The sequence below is a fragment of the Astatotilapia calliptera genome, chromosome 7 (genome assembly GCF_900246225.1).
Source record: "Astatotilapia calliptera chromosome 7, fAstCal1.2, whole genome shotgun sequence".
NCBI lineage: Eukaryota > Metazoa > Chordata > Actinopteri > Cichliformes > Cichlidae > Astatotilapia > Astatotilapia calliptera.
In genome coordinates, this window is record NC_039308.1 from 7776086 (window position 1) to 7791683 (window position 15598).

The window sequence follows — 15598 nt, forward strand, 5'->3', positions numbered from 1 at the left end:
CGGTTTTCGTCTGTTATGTATTATTAGTCTTAGTCATGGTCTTTGCTTGTTATTTTCCACCACAGTCATAGTTTAGGTTTTGGTCTCAGTACCGTTTTAGTATTTTGTTTCTTAGTGTCTTGTCAGTTTACTTTGGTTTCCTGGTTTACTTCTGCCGTCATCTAATAAAGCCACACCTTTCTGTTAAAACCTTACTACTCCTCGTCGTCATCTGCTTTTGGGTCCTGTTTCCACACACATCGGCGCACCCCGCCGTGACAGTTTCCGTTTTTCCACTGGCGCATTGTGTTCAATAAACCACCTTCACTCCTCCACTACTGCCTGCGATTGGATCCTCATTTATTGTCAAAGGAGCTTGCAAAGAAAAGCGTCTGGACTTCTTTAAGTTGCTTGAAGACGTTTCACCTCTCATTCGAGAAGCTTCTTCAGTTCTAAGGTCAAATGGTGGAGAGTCCCAGATATAAACCTAGTGGGAGTAACCCCCCACAGAGGGACAAAAGGACCCCCTGATGATCCTCTAATCGCCTGAGCCAAGGTGTGAAACTGGGTGTGGGTCCCAATCAGCCAGAGTTTCGGGTGAGTTCATTGTGAAACCTGGCCCCACCTTATCATGCGAATTCCTGAGATTTTGGGACCCACAACCAGTTTCACACCTTGGCTCAGGCGATTAGAGGATCATTAGAGGACCTTCCAAGTGGTCGGCCTCCTGATTGGTTTTGCCTGCGCCGCCGCCGTTGCCGTGTGCACGGTCGGCCCCCAGAACTGTTTGCCCGTCGCCGTTGCCGTGTGCACGGTCGGCCCCCTGAACTGTTTTGGCTCTTGTGTTGTTGACCTTCGGGTCGACCCCCAGACTTTACTGTGGACTCATGAATAGTCTTGTTTTGTGTTGACCTGTTTTTGGTTTGATCTGGACTCTTGTGCTCCTTGTTTTTTGTTTCACAATATAAATATGAGAGGCTACAACTACACAACAAAACACAAATAAAAAAAAGACAAATGACAAATATATATATATAGAAACACAAATACCAGGGTGATGAGTTATGTGATTGATACATTGCCTTTTAATGTATCAAAATCCCTTATTGACATATTATTGTATCATGGGTTCCTGTGACTCTAATTGCTAATTTATTCTCCAAGGTAATTGAACTACACTTCTTCAGTCGAAATGATATAAGTGAGGAAATTCCATAATTTTAGATGTTTAAATCTTCCACATAAAATGAATATTTGATACAATAACTACATAGATTTTGTGATGTGCTACACAAAGACGCTGTCTAAGAGTAAAAGGGGGCCTTGTATTGTTATGAGATTTTTAATAAAGTCAGTCTTTGCATGTATGAGGCCTACCTTTCACATCTTCATCCTCAATAGTTGTGTTGCTGCTATCAGATGATTCCTGCAAAGTACAGAAACCTGATTACAAAAAATTCACATAAATAATTAATAAAATTAATAAAAATAAATGTGTTTTTTTACACATCCATAAATGCATGCACACATATTCACAACACGCTCAAATTTCTTCATTAAAATCTACAAAACCTCCACACCACGTATACCAAGTATACAAAGCCAAGCATTTGACTTTGCATCACTCCGACACAATGGACTGAGCTGTCTTAGCATAAATGGACAGAGACACACATTTCTTAGCCATTGTTACACATAGGTTGTACAGTGGTGGTATGGTGGTTACTCTGGTAGCACTCTAGTTGACATATGAAGATTGCTAAGCCAGTGGCAGAACCATTGAGCTCCACTGATCTAAACACAGTAGGGGACCATAAGACAAAGAAACACCTCACAGGACTCAAGCAACTCACACTCTCTCTGTCTCCCACATGCATAAATATACAAAGAGATGCGCACATTTATTAAAGAAACTTCAAAAACCCTGAAAAATACAGTTTAGCCCACATGGCTAGAGAAACAATGTAGGGACGACAATGACAAATGAAAACCAGTATAAGAAAATAATATGTGGACAAAAGGGAGGAGGATGTACCTTGATCCCATCTACTGGATTATGGATAACAGTAGTCTGAGGTTCCTGGAGGAAGAATGGAGAGAAAGAGAGGGGAGAAAACAGAAAGAAGTTGTGGAAACAAGTGAAGGTGTTTCATGATGGCAAAAAAAGGTTGAGAGACATAAGAGAAAGATAAGCACAGCGTAGGATGTGAGTAACACATGGAAAGATGGTAAAAATTCTGAATAGTACGTTAAAGATTGGAAAGAGTTCATGGTAAATGATGACCTTAAATTCCCAATAAATCCACAATTGTGAATGATAACTAAATTCTCTGTCGCATGCATTCTCTCCCTCATCAAAGTGATCACTTTAATCCCATTCATTTCATTATAATTTAAATAAATGCAGTTATTAATCTTGTATACAATAACTTTCAATGTATGGTAGTGTACTACATGTATGTGATTCTGCCACACATATACAGTAAGTGGTGTAGAAAATTTTAAAAGACTAAGTCAGGTTAACTTCATCATGGAAAGACCAAAACAATGCATCCCAAAGAATTTTATCTACCAAAGCTGTTTATAACTTATTGTTAGGTGCATTTATTGTCAAAAAGTAATTTTTGTAATTTAAGTTTACTGGTTAGTTCTGAGGTCATTCTTATTACATTAATGAGTTTGTTTACGATCAGTTTAGTTTCTTTTCTATTGGGTTCCCCTTGTGTCTTTGTCCTGTGTTCCTCTGTTTGTGTGTCCTTGTGTCTCGTCTCTCCTTCCTGTTTACATGTTTCCCTTGCTCTGTCATGTGTATCCATGTATGTTTTTCTTCAGCCCCTCATGTCTCACTCCCTCTCTCAAGTGTCCCTTCTAGCTCACTTGCTCGTGTTGTCACAGTGTACGTCTGGCTATGTTTCCTTTTTTATTTTGATAGTCCCGTGTTCCAGTGTGTTTTAGTTTCTCTTGTTTCCTGTTTTACTTTGAAGGTCTATGCCTTATGTGCAGTGAATCTAGTTTTAGTTCCCTCTGTCTCGTTAGCCCTAATCTCTCCCAGCTGTGTCTCCCTCCTGTTTCCCATTCCCTGATTACGCCTCTGTGTATATAAGCCCTGTGTTTTCCTTTGTTCCCTGTTGCGTTGTACCCTCAGATTTTGCCTGTGTGTTCCAGTTAGTGCTTTCATGGTTTGGTTTTTGTTCTTTGCCAGCAATAAATCTGTGGTTTCAAGTTGCAATTTTGTCTCCACGAGTCCTGCGTTTGGGTCCTCATCCCTGCCTGCTCGCACACACAGCCTTAACAAGTTGACATAGGTACCATAAATGTCAACTTTTGTTTCAAATTGATGCAAATTTTAATCAGTTTTCTTCAGTTTTTGGTTGAAAAGTGCAACGTTTCACAGCCTCCTGGCTGTAAGCCTTTTAAAGTGGTTTTGATTGGAAGTGAGACCAGGTGCATTCTCCTAGTGTTTTTAGATTTTTAAACAATTACAGAGATGTGGACCATGCATTGGTTCCCCAGCGGGACTCTCAGTTCTACTGTCCTGGGGACATTAAAGTAGAACTGATGGAATGCAGAAACTTCTTGAGCTGTGACTGCAAGCATAAAAACAAAAATCTTCACTTGCCACCGGCTATATTTTCATCAACCATAGATGACTGCTTAACAGCAAATGCTCTGAAAATGGTCCAAATACATAGAAGCATATCATCTTGAAAGGATGATTTGCCAAATTTATGCCTGGAAAAGTTTTTGACTTGTATAGACCCATCCCAGAGGTTTGCAAATCAAGAAACAACCCAATACAAAGCTTCTTGATGTGTGGCTACAACCACAGCAACAAGGTTATTTTATTATGCATTAACCAGCCAGTTAAAAAAGAAAAGAAAAACCCTAAATGGATCCATTAGTAGTTCTCAAGCGAGCACCCCAGTGGGTAGTGACTCTCACTGTTTCTTTTTGTGCCTTTTGGGTTATGTATGCTTGTATCTGGATCCTCCTAGAATCATGTTTTTACAGCAGCACATGCATGGACACCTTTACAAAGAATGAACACAAAGAATAATTCCAGTAAGTACAACCTGTGTCAGTATTTGTTTTATTTTAAGGGGTTTGTTACTGGGATTGGACCTAACTGTACTCTCTTGGCAAGAAAGGGAAATGAGTTAAAAAGCAAAATTATTGAGCTGTTACTTTAAAAGTGATTGAAAACTTAGAATAACACACAAAATCATAGCAACAACCCATAGAGCTTTTCTTTTTTCTTTTTTTTTACCAAAACCATACACGTCTCCCCCTTTCTCAGTCTCTCTTTGACTGTCTCTCTCTCTCTCTCTCTCTCTCGCGCGCGCGCGCGCGCGCACACACACACACACACACACACACACACACACACACACACACACACACACACACACACACACACACACACACACACACACACACACAGCTAGAAATGTTTTGGACAGACAGAAACACATAGAGCTGCATACCAGTGCAGCAGAGGGGATGTTGCCTTTGGGACTGGTGACTATGCTGTTTCTCGTGCTGTTTGTTTGAGGCTGTGCAGGAAACAAAAAGTATTATATTAGTACTCAGTGACCATTCTGAGATGTGACTTTTGCTGGTAGTGAAGTGGGTGGTAACTGTGTAAAAGTATACAGTTAATAATAGCAGATGGCAGCAAAATTCTCCTAAGACAAAAGTAGTATCTAGAATCAAGAGTGTAGTCGTTCAACTATGGATCGAAAACAGTTTCCACAGTTTTTGTTTTTGCTATATTATTAATCAGGTAAAAAAGTTTTCAACAATCTTTCATGCTGACTCATTTCTCTATGCAGGAAAATCCAAACACCAATCACAGCATTTTTCTTTTTCATTACTGCCCACTGGCTGTGGATGTAATCTGGCAAATGGTAAATTAAATAAATAACAGCTGATCAACTCCACAATATCTGTCAAACATGAAAAACAAGCATCTATTTTGACTCACTGCATTAGTATCTCTAATGTGTCTTCCTGACATTCAAATAGAGAAAATGAGGTCAAAACGTAACAGAGATGCAAAACTTATGAAACAAAACAAACACAGAAAACACAGCCAGCCACTAGTAACATGTTAAATGTACAGCAAAAAGACTCACAGGCATAACTTTTCTATTTCAATTACATCAGAAGAAACATGCAAAACCAGGAATTATTCACAGACTTCATGCTTGAATCACTGGAATTCTATATTTTCTGTTCATATTTTTCCACGGTACTGTTACTTGTAATTGATGTTGTGTTAGGCAAAAGGACAAGAAAAAAAGTCCATATGGAAATTCAGTGTGCTCAGGGGCTGAAGCTGATCTCACCCACTTTACCACTGTTGCCAAATACTAACAGCAACGTTTCGTAAAAATGCTAAAAATACTCTCAGCTATCAACTTGTGGAGTTAATGCTTTGCATACTATGCTGTTTAAAAAAAAAGCCTAGTTGGTTGCAACATCCATGGTGCTTTTCTAGCTGATGGGGAAAATGGGGAAATCTGAAAAGCTTATATTCACATTTCTATCACTGAAAAAAGGGTGAACTTTGTTAAACACAACATAGTTATCTTTCAACAAATTTGTAATGTACTTATGAGAAAAGCATTAAGAGTGTTCTTGAATGCTATTATATTTTCTCACATTAACTATTGCATATCCTCGTATCCCAAGAGAGGGTTACAACACTAAAACAAATTAAGCACCCTTATAATCAAGTTTTTAGGAAACCAAGGTCTTTTCATTATTGTAATTCAGGTGTGCGACTCATTTTTAGAACTGCTCACATTATTGAACCCCCACCTCTAGAATACTTAAGCAGAACACATGACCAAAGCTTTGAGATCAACTCGAGGTTACTTTAAGGTTCATAAAGGAACTCTCCTTTCTCCCAATCTGCCTTTTTATTTAAAGCTCTAATGCCTCCAGAGGGACTCCTTTGTTCCCAGCCTCCTGAAGGCCTCTGCCTCTTTCATTACCAGCCCCTTGTAAAACCACCTTGAAGGTCTCTGTTTCTTTTGTCACCAGCCTGTTGAGGGTCACTGATGCTGGCTTCCAGCCACACTACCGGAGCATAGCCTTCTAGTCAGTCTCCACAACTGCTTCATCTCTGCCACTGGTCTCCAGGCTGGGTCTCAACCTCAGCATTGAACTTTGCTGGAAACTTATACACATAGACCAGTACCTACTCTTTGACTTGTACCACCCTCTGCAACAAAAGCTTGGAGTAATCAGTATCCTGTAACACCGGGCAGAAAACATTGCCTTTAAGCCAAAAGGGAAAGAAAAAGAACACATACATTAAGAAAGCTCTTAAAACATCCAACTTATCCCAACTGAGCTTTCAGTTTGAGTTTACAAATCAGCACAGATGCACAAAAAAGAAGGTCACAACACCAACTAGGAAGAAACAAAATGACAAACAGAACAAACAACATAGTATATGCTGTGCAGTGCAGTGAAGAGTGCTCAGACCTCTAGACTGGAGAAACCAAACAGCCACTCCATAAAAGCATGGCACAACACAGAAGAGCCACCTGGACAGGACAAGGCTCAGAATAATAACACATTTGCACTTAAAGTGCATGCAGTGCATTTAACTTAAACCTGAATAGATTGCTTACACAAACTTATATACAGGTAAATGGATTGGTTCTTATGGAGCACCTTTCTACTCTACTTGAGCACTGAAAGGGCTTTGTACAAAATTCCTCATTTATCATTCAATGGCTCATGGCTCACCAACCGGCTATAATAATAGTAGATATTAAGCAGAAAAAGGACACAGTGATAGACGTCGCTATACCAAGTGATAGCAACATCAGGCAGAAGGAACACTTAAAATACATTAATTTAAAGATATTGTAATTGTCGGGATGTCTTTTGCCCAGCAACTCACAAAATTGCTTGTTGTGAAGTTTACTGTTTATTTCTTTCCAAAGTTATAAGAAACAATTACCAAAAATAATACTGAACAGTACATGCAACCTTAAAATACTGTAAATATCTTGTCATTAGGGTTAGTTACGACACTTACGTGTGAAGCTTTAAAAAAAGCATATTTACAAAAAAAAGCTGGAAACAAAGAGGAGATGTGGAAGTTATAATGAGAGATAGTGCCTGTGCCAATGCCAGAATGCTAAAATAGCTCCATGGTTGTTTATGTACATTTTACATCATGGTCCAGCAAAGGACAAGCTGTGGTTGTGTAATGATAGATTAATCATCTGGTGGGAAATAATCTGAGATTACCAATCTAAACCCCTAAGAAGGGAGAGGAGGGGTTGTGCGGAGGATGAAAAAGGGAAGAGAAGCTGAAGGAAAATGAAGAAATGTAGGATATGAAGAGTGACATAAGGAAACAGGTCAGGAGGAATGGAAGAAGAAGGGCTTCTGTCTGATGCTTCGTTGTCGGTGGCAACACTTTCCTATTTGTTAGTGATCTATTAAATTGCAGTGATTTTTTTCCAATCAGAACCACTGTACGATTCAAGTGTTTTAGGCACTTGTGACAGATCTTTAAAATACATTGTGCATGAAGAAAATCATTATGTTTTGCTACACATAAATACAGAATTGCTCTGCCACATTGGACAGGGGAAGCTTCCCATCCAAGCACATGCAAGTCAGTTGACACAGAGATCTATCGAAATCAAAAACATAACTGCTAAATGTTTTACTTATTTTTAAATGTATTCATTTGTTACAAATTCAAGACATATATTCCAGTTATCAGACACTTAAATAAAAAATGTGGATTTTGATACCAAATTTTTATGATGTTGTGTGAAATTTAAAAACTGACAAAGTTACTCCATCATCTAAGCAAGTTTTCTTTCTGTGTGATAGAGATACATCTCACAAGAAAGCACATTATACATGTTTCTCTAAGTCATCGGGCGATCGTGGCTCAAGAGTTGGGAGTTCGCCTTGTAATCGGAAGGTTGCCGGTTCGAGCCCCGGCTTGGATAGTCTCGGTCGTTGTGTCCTTGGGCAAGACACTTCACCCGTTGTCTACTGGTGGTGGTCAGAGGGCCCGGTGGCACCAGTGTCCTGTCAGTGCGTCCCAGGGTGGCTGTGGCTACAATGTAGCTTGCCATCACCAGTGTATGAATGGGTGCATGACTGGATGTGTAAAGCGCTTTGGGGTCCTTAGGGACTAGTAAAGCGCTATACAAATACAGACCATTTACCATTATCATTCAAAGGCATAGCTGATTCCTAGGTGACCCAGAGTTTGAGTTTTTTTGTCTGGACTTGTACTTTTTGTAAGGAGGAGATAATATCTGCTGATATTTTATATCGACAAAGCATTTAATTTAACAAGACATTATCCTCTGTTATTTTGGTACAAACAAACAAAGAAAAATAAATAAATAAATAAATAAAGTTAAACTATGAGCTGTGTGAGACACATTATAGGGTAATTACACTACAAATTTCACCCTACTTAAATAAAATCAGATCTATTTGGTTGAATAACTGAGTGTATCCAGCATTTATCAAAAGTATGAGGAGGTACAGGAGGAGGAGCTGTCATGGATGACCAAGCCGCTGCATGGAAAGTACCATCGACAAATAAAAGAAGTAGATGATATCAAGACATCCTACCAGTGACTAGAAAAGGCCAGTTTAAAGGAGTTTGAGTTTGTCTTGGTTTGGTCTTGTTCATTCTTTAGGGAATTATGCAATTCTTGTATTCAGTTTGCGTGCCCTGGTACTAGTCCTTAGTTCATTGAATTTTGTTCCCTTGCGTGCTCTGTTTGCCTTAGTTTATGTGTCCTCTGTGTGTCCTCCCCAGCACCCCCTGTGTGTAGTCAGTTGTATCTGGTTGCAAATGTAAAGTTTTTGTCTCTGTCTTGCCTCCATGTTTCTCTTGCCCTCTCTCTCTGTCCCGCACTCTAGCTCTCTCACTCATTCTCTGTATTTAGTCAGTTTGATCTCAGTGTTTGTTTTCTCTGTCTTCCTGTGTCTGGTCCATCTGTTTTCTGTTTTATCCTGACAGTCAGTTGTCCTGTGCACATCGTTGCATGCCTCACATGCTGATATGACACTCTGATCATGGCAGTACAGCAACAGGCCCTAAGCACCAGATGCACAACCAGGTCGCTGGGACAGTGTACAGGAACATCTGTGCCACATACAGACTAGCAGTCTGCCCGTCGTAATGAGAGACACCACCAAAGGTGGAAACAACAGCACTGAGATCTTGTGGGACTTTGGGTTCCAGACAGAAAAGCACCTGTTTGCCAACCAACAACACATAGTGGTAGCTGACAAGGAACAAAAGACAGCAACATGAGGAAGAAGGAGTATCCGAAAACAGAGGAATATCAGGGGCTGAAGGAACAGCTGGAGCAGACGTGGAAAGTAAACTACAAAGTGGTCCCAGTGGTAATATGAACACTAGGAACTGCAACCCCAAAACTGGAAGAATGGCTCCAGCAGATTCCAGGAACAACATCAGAGGTCGCTGTGCAGAAGTGTGACCTAAACTGACCACTCACAGTTTACTACAAGCCTCATTTACCCATTCACACACACACAATGGATACTGGGGGCAAAGTGGAGTTCTTGCCAGGTGCACTTCAACATTAACAGTGGTGGAGCTGCATAGTGAACCACCAACCGTATGACTGCGAATAACCCAACCTACCTGCTGAGCCACAGCTGTGTTTAAGTGCATTACATGTGACTGTGTCTATATTCTGAGTGCTTCATGCATTCAAAATGAATGGTGCCTTCACAGATATCCACTTTATCTATGTCATGTGTATTAATGCACTCCTATACATTAGACTCCTATACATTAAACTTAAAACAAGCTGGATCATCCCTCTGCTCTAGCACAGTGGATGTGCTAACCATAATTTTCTTAAAGAATTTTACATTTTGACTGTTGGCACATTAAAATTTTAACTTGCTTTATCAGCAATGAACTATATTTACTGACAACGGTTTTCAGATTTCCACATACTTTCCAATAGCCAAAAGTGCATTCTTAATGCAGGGTCATTTAAGGTTGTGAATATCACAGCCATTTTATACTGGGTTTTCAGCCTTGTTCCTTGCATTTGCTTTTGAATAGTAATAATACAGTCACCAAATTCTTTGTGAGAAACCTGTTCTTAAATGGTTGAACCCCTCATCATCATTATGATCATTCTGAAGGTCTGACACTCAGTAGGGTGTTTGTGTTTTTACGTTTAATCATTATATTGGCCCATTGTCAGTTAAACTAAAAAAGTTGTTGGATGTTCCACCAATTCCATCTTTTTTAATATGTTTCCTGACATGTTTTTTGGAATCCAATTTAAAACAACTTTGGATACCTTCCCAAACATGTCTTCCCCTGTTTTAATATTTCTAATTAAATTAAAAGGATAATGTGAAAGGATAATAGAAAAGCCTAGGAAAGAAAACAATATAGCCATCACAGACACCCAAAAACAATATCTTCCAAAAAATTAAAGTGAACGCAATCGTGCTTTAAAAAGATCACCCCGAATAGTTTGCATCTGCCTTTGACCAAAACATTTACGGATTAATAAAAGTAGTAGAAGTATGGAAGGACAGCCATGAATATAAAGAGGAAATGCTGCAGATGAAAATGAAGAGGATGACCTAGCTTACCTTGACATCAGCCTTCTTGTTGAGGAGACTCTTGGCTGCTGCAGAGAGGCAGAACGACACACCCTCAGATGGTAGAGTACACATTATTTACCTTCAGATGACGACTTTGTAATCTGCTCACACAAATGCAGATCCACATCCGCGGTCATTCATGCATGCATGCAGACACTGGCTTAAAAGAAAAAAAAAAATCACCTGCTTGTCAAAGTGCACAAATAAATGTGAAGAGTTACAATGCCTATCCTCCCATCCACTACCACTAGGAGGAGGGGGGAAAGGAATTTACCCCTCCCTCTGAAAAAATGGAAAATTCTTTCCCTGCGTCTTAAAAAGCAAATGAATAAAATGTGCAAAAACTCACACATATATTAAAAAGAATTCTCCATCCTGCTAGCACTTCCTGACCCTGATCCATTGCCCAAAGCATTAGATAAGCAGAGGGCATCAAACACGAGGGAGGGGGGAGAAGTCAAACTAATTCTCTGTATAATCCAAATACACTCTCTCGCACCGTTGCACGCACAGGCATAGATAGAAGGGGGATTAGGAGCGAAAGCATGAGGGAAGAGGAACAGAGATGCAGGTATATGATAATGGGTTTGTTAATCTGAAGAGTAGGCTGGATTAATTCACAGAGTTCACTGATGGGCAGGAATTAGTCTGGGATGATGTGGAAAAAATAAAGTATGTGTTTTGCTGCTTAAATGCTGATAAAAAAAGGAAGAAACAGCTTAAAAACACTCCAGTTCTGCTGACATTAATCTTTTATCATGTTGGAGCTCTGAGTGGATGTGTGATCCCCAACCTAAAAGCAGCACTGAACAGTTACTGCACTCCACATTTAAAATGTGATAACTAAACTCCCACTTATACACCACAGTGCATGCTATTTGTCTGTACAAGGAAAAAAAAAAGTCTGTAATACTCTTCCCTTCAGATGAGAAATGAGATTGCTTACCTTGGCAAAAAGTTAAAGAAGCAATAAGGGTGAGGAAGAGGAGAGAAAGATTTAGGAAGAGAGATTAAAACAAGCTGAGGGATAGAGCTAAAGGAGTGTGTGATGTTGTGACCCTGGGAGATTTCCGTTTAATCACATCTGCTCCTGCCTCAATGAGGGGAAAGGATGTAAAGTTTTAAAAGCTGCAGGGAGAAAATGCTAAAAGATGTGCTTGCGAGATGTGTTTACCTTGTTCCACGATGCCAGCTGTGGTTCCTGCTACAGCGCTGACAGCAGCAGGGGCCGTAGTCTGACGGCCCACTGAAAAATACAGAGTATCATTAACAGTACCAGTCAAAACTTTAATACTACTATGTGAATGGATCAAAACTAAAAAATAACACGTATGGGTTTGTGTAGAAAGAAAGCATAACCAAAACGACTTTATATATGGGTGATATTGTATTTTAATGCCAAATCTGTTTCAAGAACAGCTTTGAATATTCTTCAGTCTTCAACTAGCTTCATGAGATCATCCCCTGAGTTTAAGCAACAACCTTGAAGAAATTCCCAATTGCTGATCACTTGTTGGCTGTTTTTCCTTCAATCTGTGCTCTAATTTATCATAATCTCACTTGACTGTCGGTCAGGTATTGTGGAAGTCAGATCATCTGATACAGCCCTCCATTATCCTTGTTATTGTTCACACAGCTCCCACGGGGCGTCTTGGTGTGACTTTACTCATGGTGCTCATGGTGCTACTGAAAAAAATGATGTTCGTTCTATCCATAAACAAGAGGGGATGTTGTGTTACTGCAGGATGTTATGGTACTTATGCCAGCCACGAATCTGTCTACAGACTGGAGAAATTGCATTGCTTCATATGGCCACTTGAGGCTGACTTCAAAAGTGAGCCAATCCCCACAGACTTCCATGTTATAATGTCCAACTTTACAAGATAAATGAACATATTTGCAGGCTATTATAAAAATAATTATGTCTCCCCATTTCATAAGAACTGTATGTAAACAGCTTATTCTACTAGTGATTCTTGTTTTGAGTATCTGGTGCCCCAGGAAAGGACTTTGGAAATGTCAACAGGAAGCACCAGAAGATAACCGTTGCCCAACCATTGTGAACTTAGGAACCGGAATTCAAATTTTTGGCTCTTTTTTTTTCTACTCATTTTTGTCATGTTGGATTATAGTCTCAAATGAGCTGGAGGCCTTTGTACTGAGTCACAGCTTCCCCATTTGAACTTTACTGGGCACAGGATAGAGCGGATCTCTTTCCTGATCAGTGCATACCCCTTCTCCTTACTCTCATTCCTCTCAACACTTGTACAAGAAATCAGCATTAGCATAGAATAGGTTAGTTAAATTAGGATAAAAGTCTGGTGAATTCATCAAGTGACTGTTACTATTTGATTAAACTTTTGCCAGTTCTTTTCCTGGCCACTAAAGAATAACCTGGTTAAATTTGCCATGTGCATGGACCATAGTGAAGAGCTGCTGTTAACAGGCAGAATCTCATAATTGACCTGCAGGGCTACTCAAAGTATTTCATCAGTAGATAGCAGGATCGACATCCAGAGGTTATCAGTTAGAACCAGGTGAATTTTCTCAACTCCGGCTCGGTAGTCTGGCATTACATGTTGGTCAATATCCTTTGGAATCAGAAGCTTTGATCCTTTAAATGAAGAGCCAGTCCACAACACTATAGGGATAACTGGTACAAATATAACTCAAAGAGTCTACAAACCCATATGATGTTGTCATGCCAGATGAACCATGACATTGTGACATTACCCATTGGTTAGTGAAGTGCTACTGCAAAGCCTCAAGCTGAGCTATCTTGGTCTTATGCAACTGGATGTGACATTCAATACGGTTATCTGACAGAGAAACAGAAGGACACTGCTTGCTCACAGACTAGTCACTTGTCAATTGCATGGTAAAAAAAACTGTTTTATCCTTCTTTTTAACTCTAATGGTGATATAATTAAGAAAATAAGCATTGTAGTGAATTCAATAAGATTTAAATGTAGCTAAATGGACTGATTCTTATATAGCGCTTTTCTACTCTCCCGGAGTACTCAAAGCGCTCTATACAACACGCCACATTCACCCAGTCACACCCATTCTCACTAGCACTACCTCTATACTGAGGGCTTTCTAACTACACTCACACACATTCATACTCCGATGGATGCATCTTGGGGTTAGTATCTTGCCCAAGGATACTTGGCATGCAGACTGGAGGAGCCTGGGATCGCACCTCCAACCTTCCGATCAGTAGGTGACCTGCTCTACCTCCTGAGCTACAGCCACCCCACTGCTATTGTGGGGTGGCTGTAGCTATTGATACCATAGAGTCATCAGGAAAGTATTTACAGCCACAGATTAAGGGGTGGGAAGAATAGGTGTTTAAAGCATGTCCACATTACCTCCACCATGTTTTTATATAGTCTGATTTGAAATAAATCATTTTTACCTTACCTTAGGTTGCTGTCTGTTCATTAGAACTAAAGCTAAAAAAAATGTTACCTGATAGAAAGCAAGAAAAATACAAAAACACCAAAGTTCACTGCTGAGACTTTTTTTCAGGTGTTGAAAATATTCAACAGGATTCATCGACCTACTTGTGCAGGTTGATGAACACTGTTTGTAATTAATTTGCTTGCAATTTGATGAGCTCCAGAAAATGCACTTTGTAGCACTAGAAATAAACTATTGTGTTAAGAGTTCTAATTTTGTATGTTTGGGGAAAATGTAAAAATAAATATTGGTATATCAGTTGTTCTTAGTTTTATAGTTTTTTTTTAATATACAGGAGGGCTTACGATGTTAAATTTGTTAAATGGTTCTAGTCCTACCAACTGTAAGTCAAAATGTGATTGGTTAAAAAAAAGAATTATAGTTTTTAGCCAGTAATCCTTTCATTTTAATGGAAATCTGATACACAACAAATACAAAACATGTTGCAAAAAATATTTGGCTTTCTCTAGATTTGCTAGTCAAGCAAATCGGGTCAGGCCAGTCAGTGTTCATTTCATTTTCTTAACACTACTATTAGCCTCTTTATGGATTTCAGTGACTTAGCTTTTGTCATTTATCATAAAAGAACAAAGTGACAAATAAACAAGATTTAGTTATATGTGACACTGACACAATATAAGTACAGCTATGTTGGGTGAGCTTTTAAATAAGACAAATCTCTACCATAGCATCTCCCATGAGCCTGTTATGTGTTAATGTGTGTTTTGTGTGTGTCTGTGTGTGTGTAGATGTAAATTTTTGTCACCTCTCCTCATCACCTCTGTCTTTTTAAAGAGCAACACTCACCAGAGAAGTTCCTGGAGACAAGCATGGTAGTAAGAATGGCACCCTGATGAGGAAGAACACAGAAAAGCATGATAAGAATCCACCCTGAAACCTATTTAATATGCTGGTGTCGTGAATTAACTTTTAACCTGTATGTTAAGGATTAATAAATTAACACAAACAGAAGCAGAGCAAATCAGGATGAAGGTTTCACACTCTCCAGTGCAAATGTTCCCCTGTCTAACCTCACAATACAAGAAAAGAAGAAAATCTCTGAGCAAAGACCATAACATCACCATGTTACCAGGCTACAAGGGCAGGTGCACTGTTGTTCAAAACACAATGGATTATCACACGAAAATTAGTACGCTGACACTATACCAATACCTATGAAGCCTTAAAACGAGACCCCACAAGCAAATACAAAAAGAACGTCATGAGTTGCTTACAAGAACTGGAAAAGGATGAAGTTATTGACTGTCCTACTTACCATCGGCTACACCGAGGGGAAGTTATACCCTGTATTTAAAGAGTTCCAAAGATCCACAAAGAAGGGGTCTCACTCAGACCCAGTGTTATCAGTATAAACTCAGCCACCTACAACATTTCCAAACACCTATCCACCATGCTAGCACCCGTTGTTGGAACACCCCCAATCACATCGAAAACTCCACTGACTTCACCAACAAGGACCAAAAACTTGATC

The 15598-nt window shown here is 39.5% G+C and overlaps 1 protein-coding gene across 3 annotated transcripts in view; it reads right to left on the minus strand.

Moving 5' to 3' along the window:
• The window catches only part of camk2b2 (calcium/calmodulin-dependent protein kinase (CaM kinase) II beta 2), a 64544-nt gene that overhangs the window by 11248 nt on the left and 37698 nt on the right, over positions 1 to 15598 (minus strand). For 2 of the 3 annotated variants that reach the window (XM_026172810.1, XM_026172808.1), the window contains 6 exons: positions 14914 to 14956; positions 11819 to 11890; positions 10633 to 10670; positions 4464 to 4532; positions 2015 to 2059; positions 1357 to 1405 (listed from right to left, as the gene is read on the minus strand). In XM_026172810.1, coding sequence (XP_026028595.1) covers positions 1357 to 1405; positions 2015 to 2059; positions 4464 to 4532; positions 10633 to 10670; positions 11819 to 11890; positions 14914 to 14956 — 316 coding nt within the window. The remainder of the gene's footprint in view (positions 1 to 1356; positions 1406 to 2014; positions 2060 to 4463; positions 4533 to 10632; positions 10671 to 11818; positions 11891 to 14913; positions 14957 to 15598) is intronic. The other variant, XM_026172809.1, reaches the window with a different exon arrangement.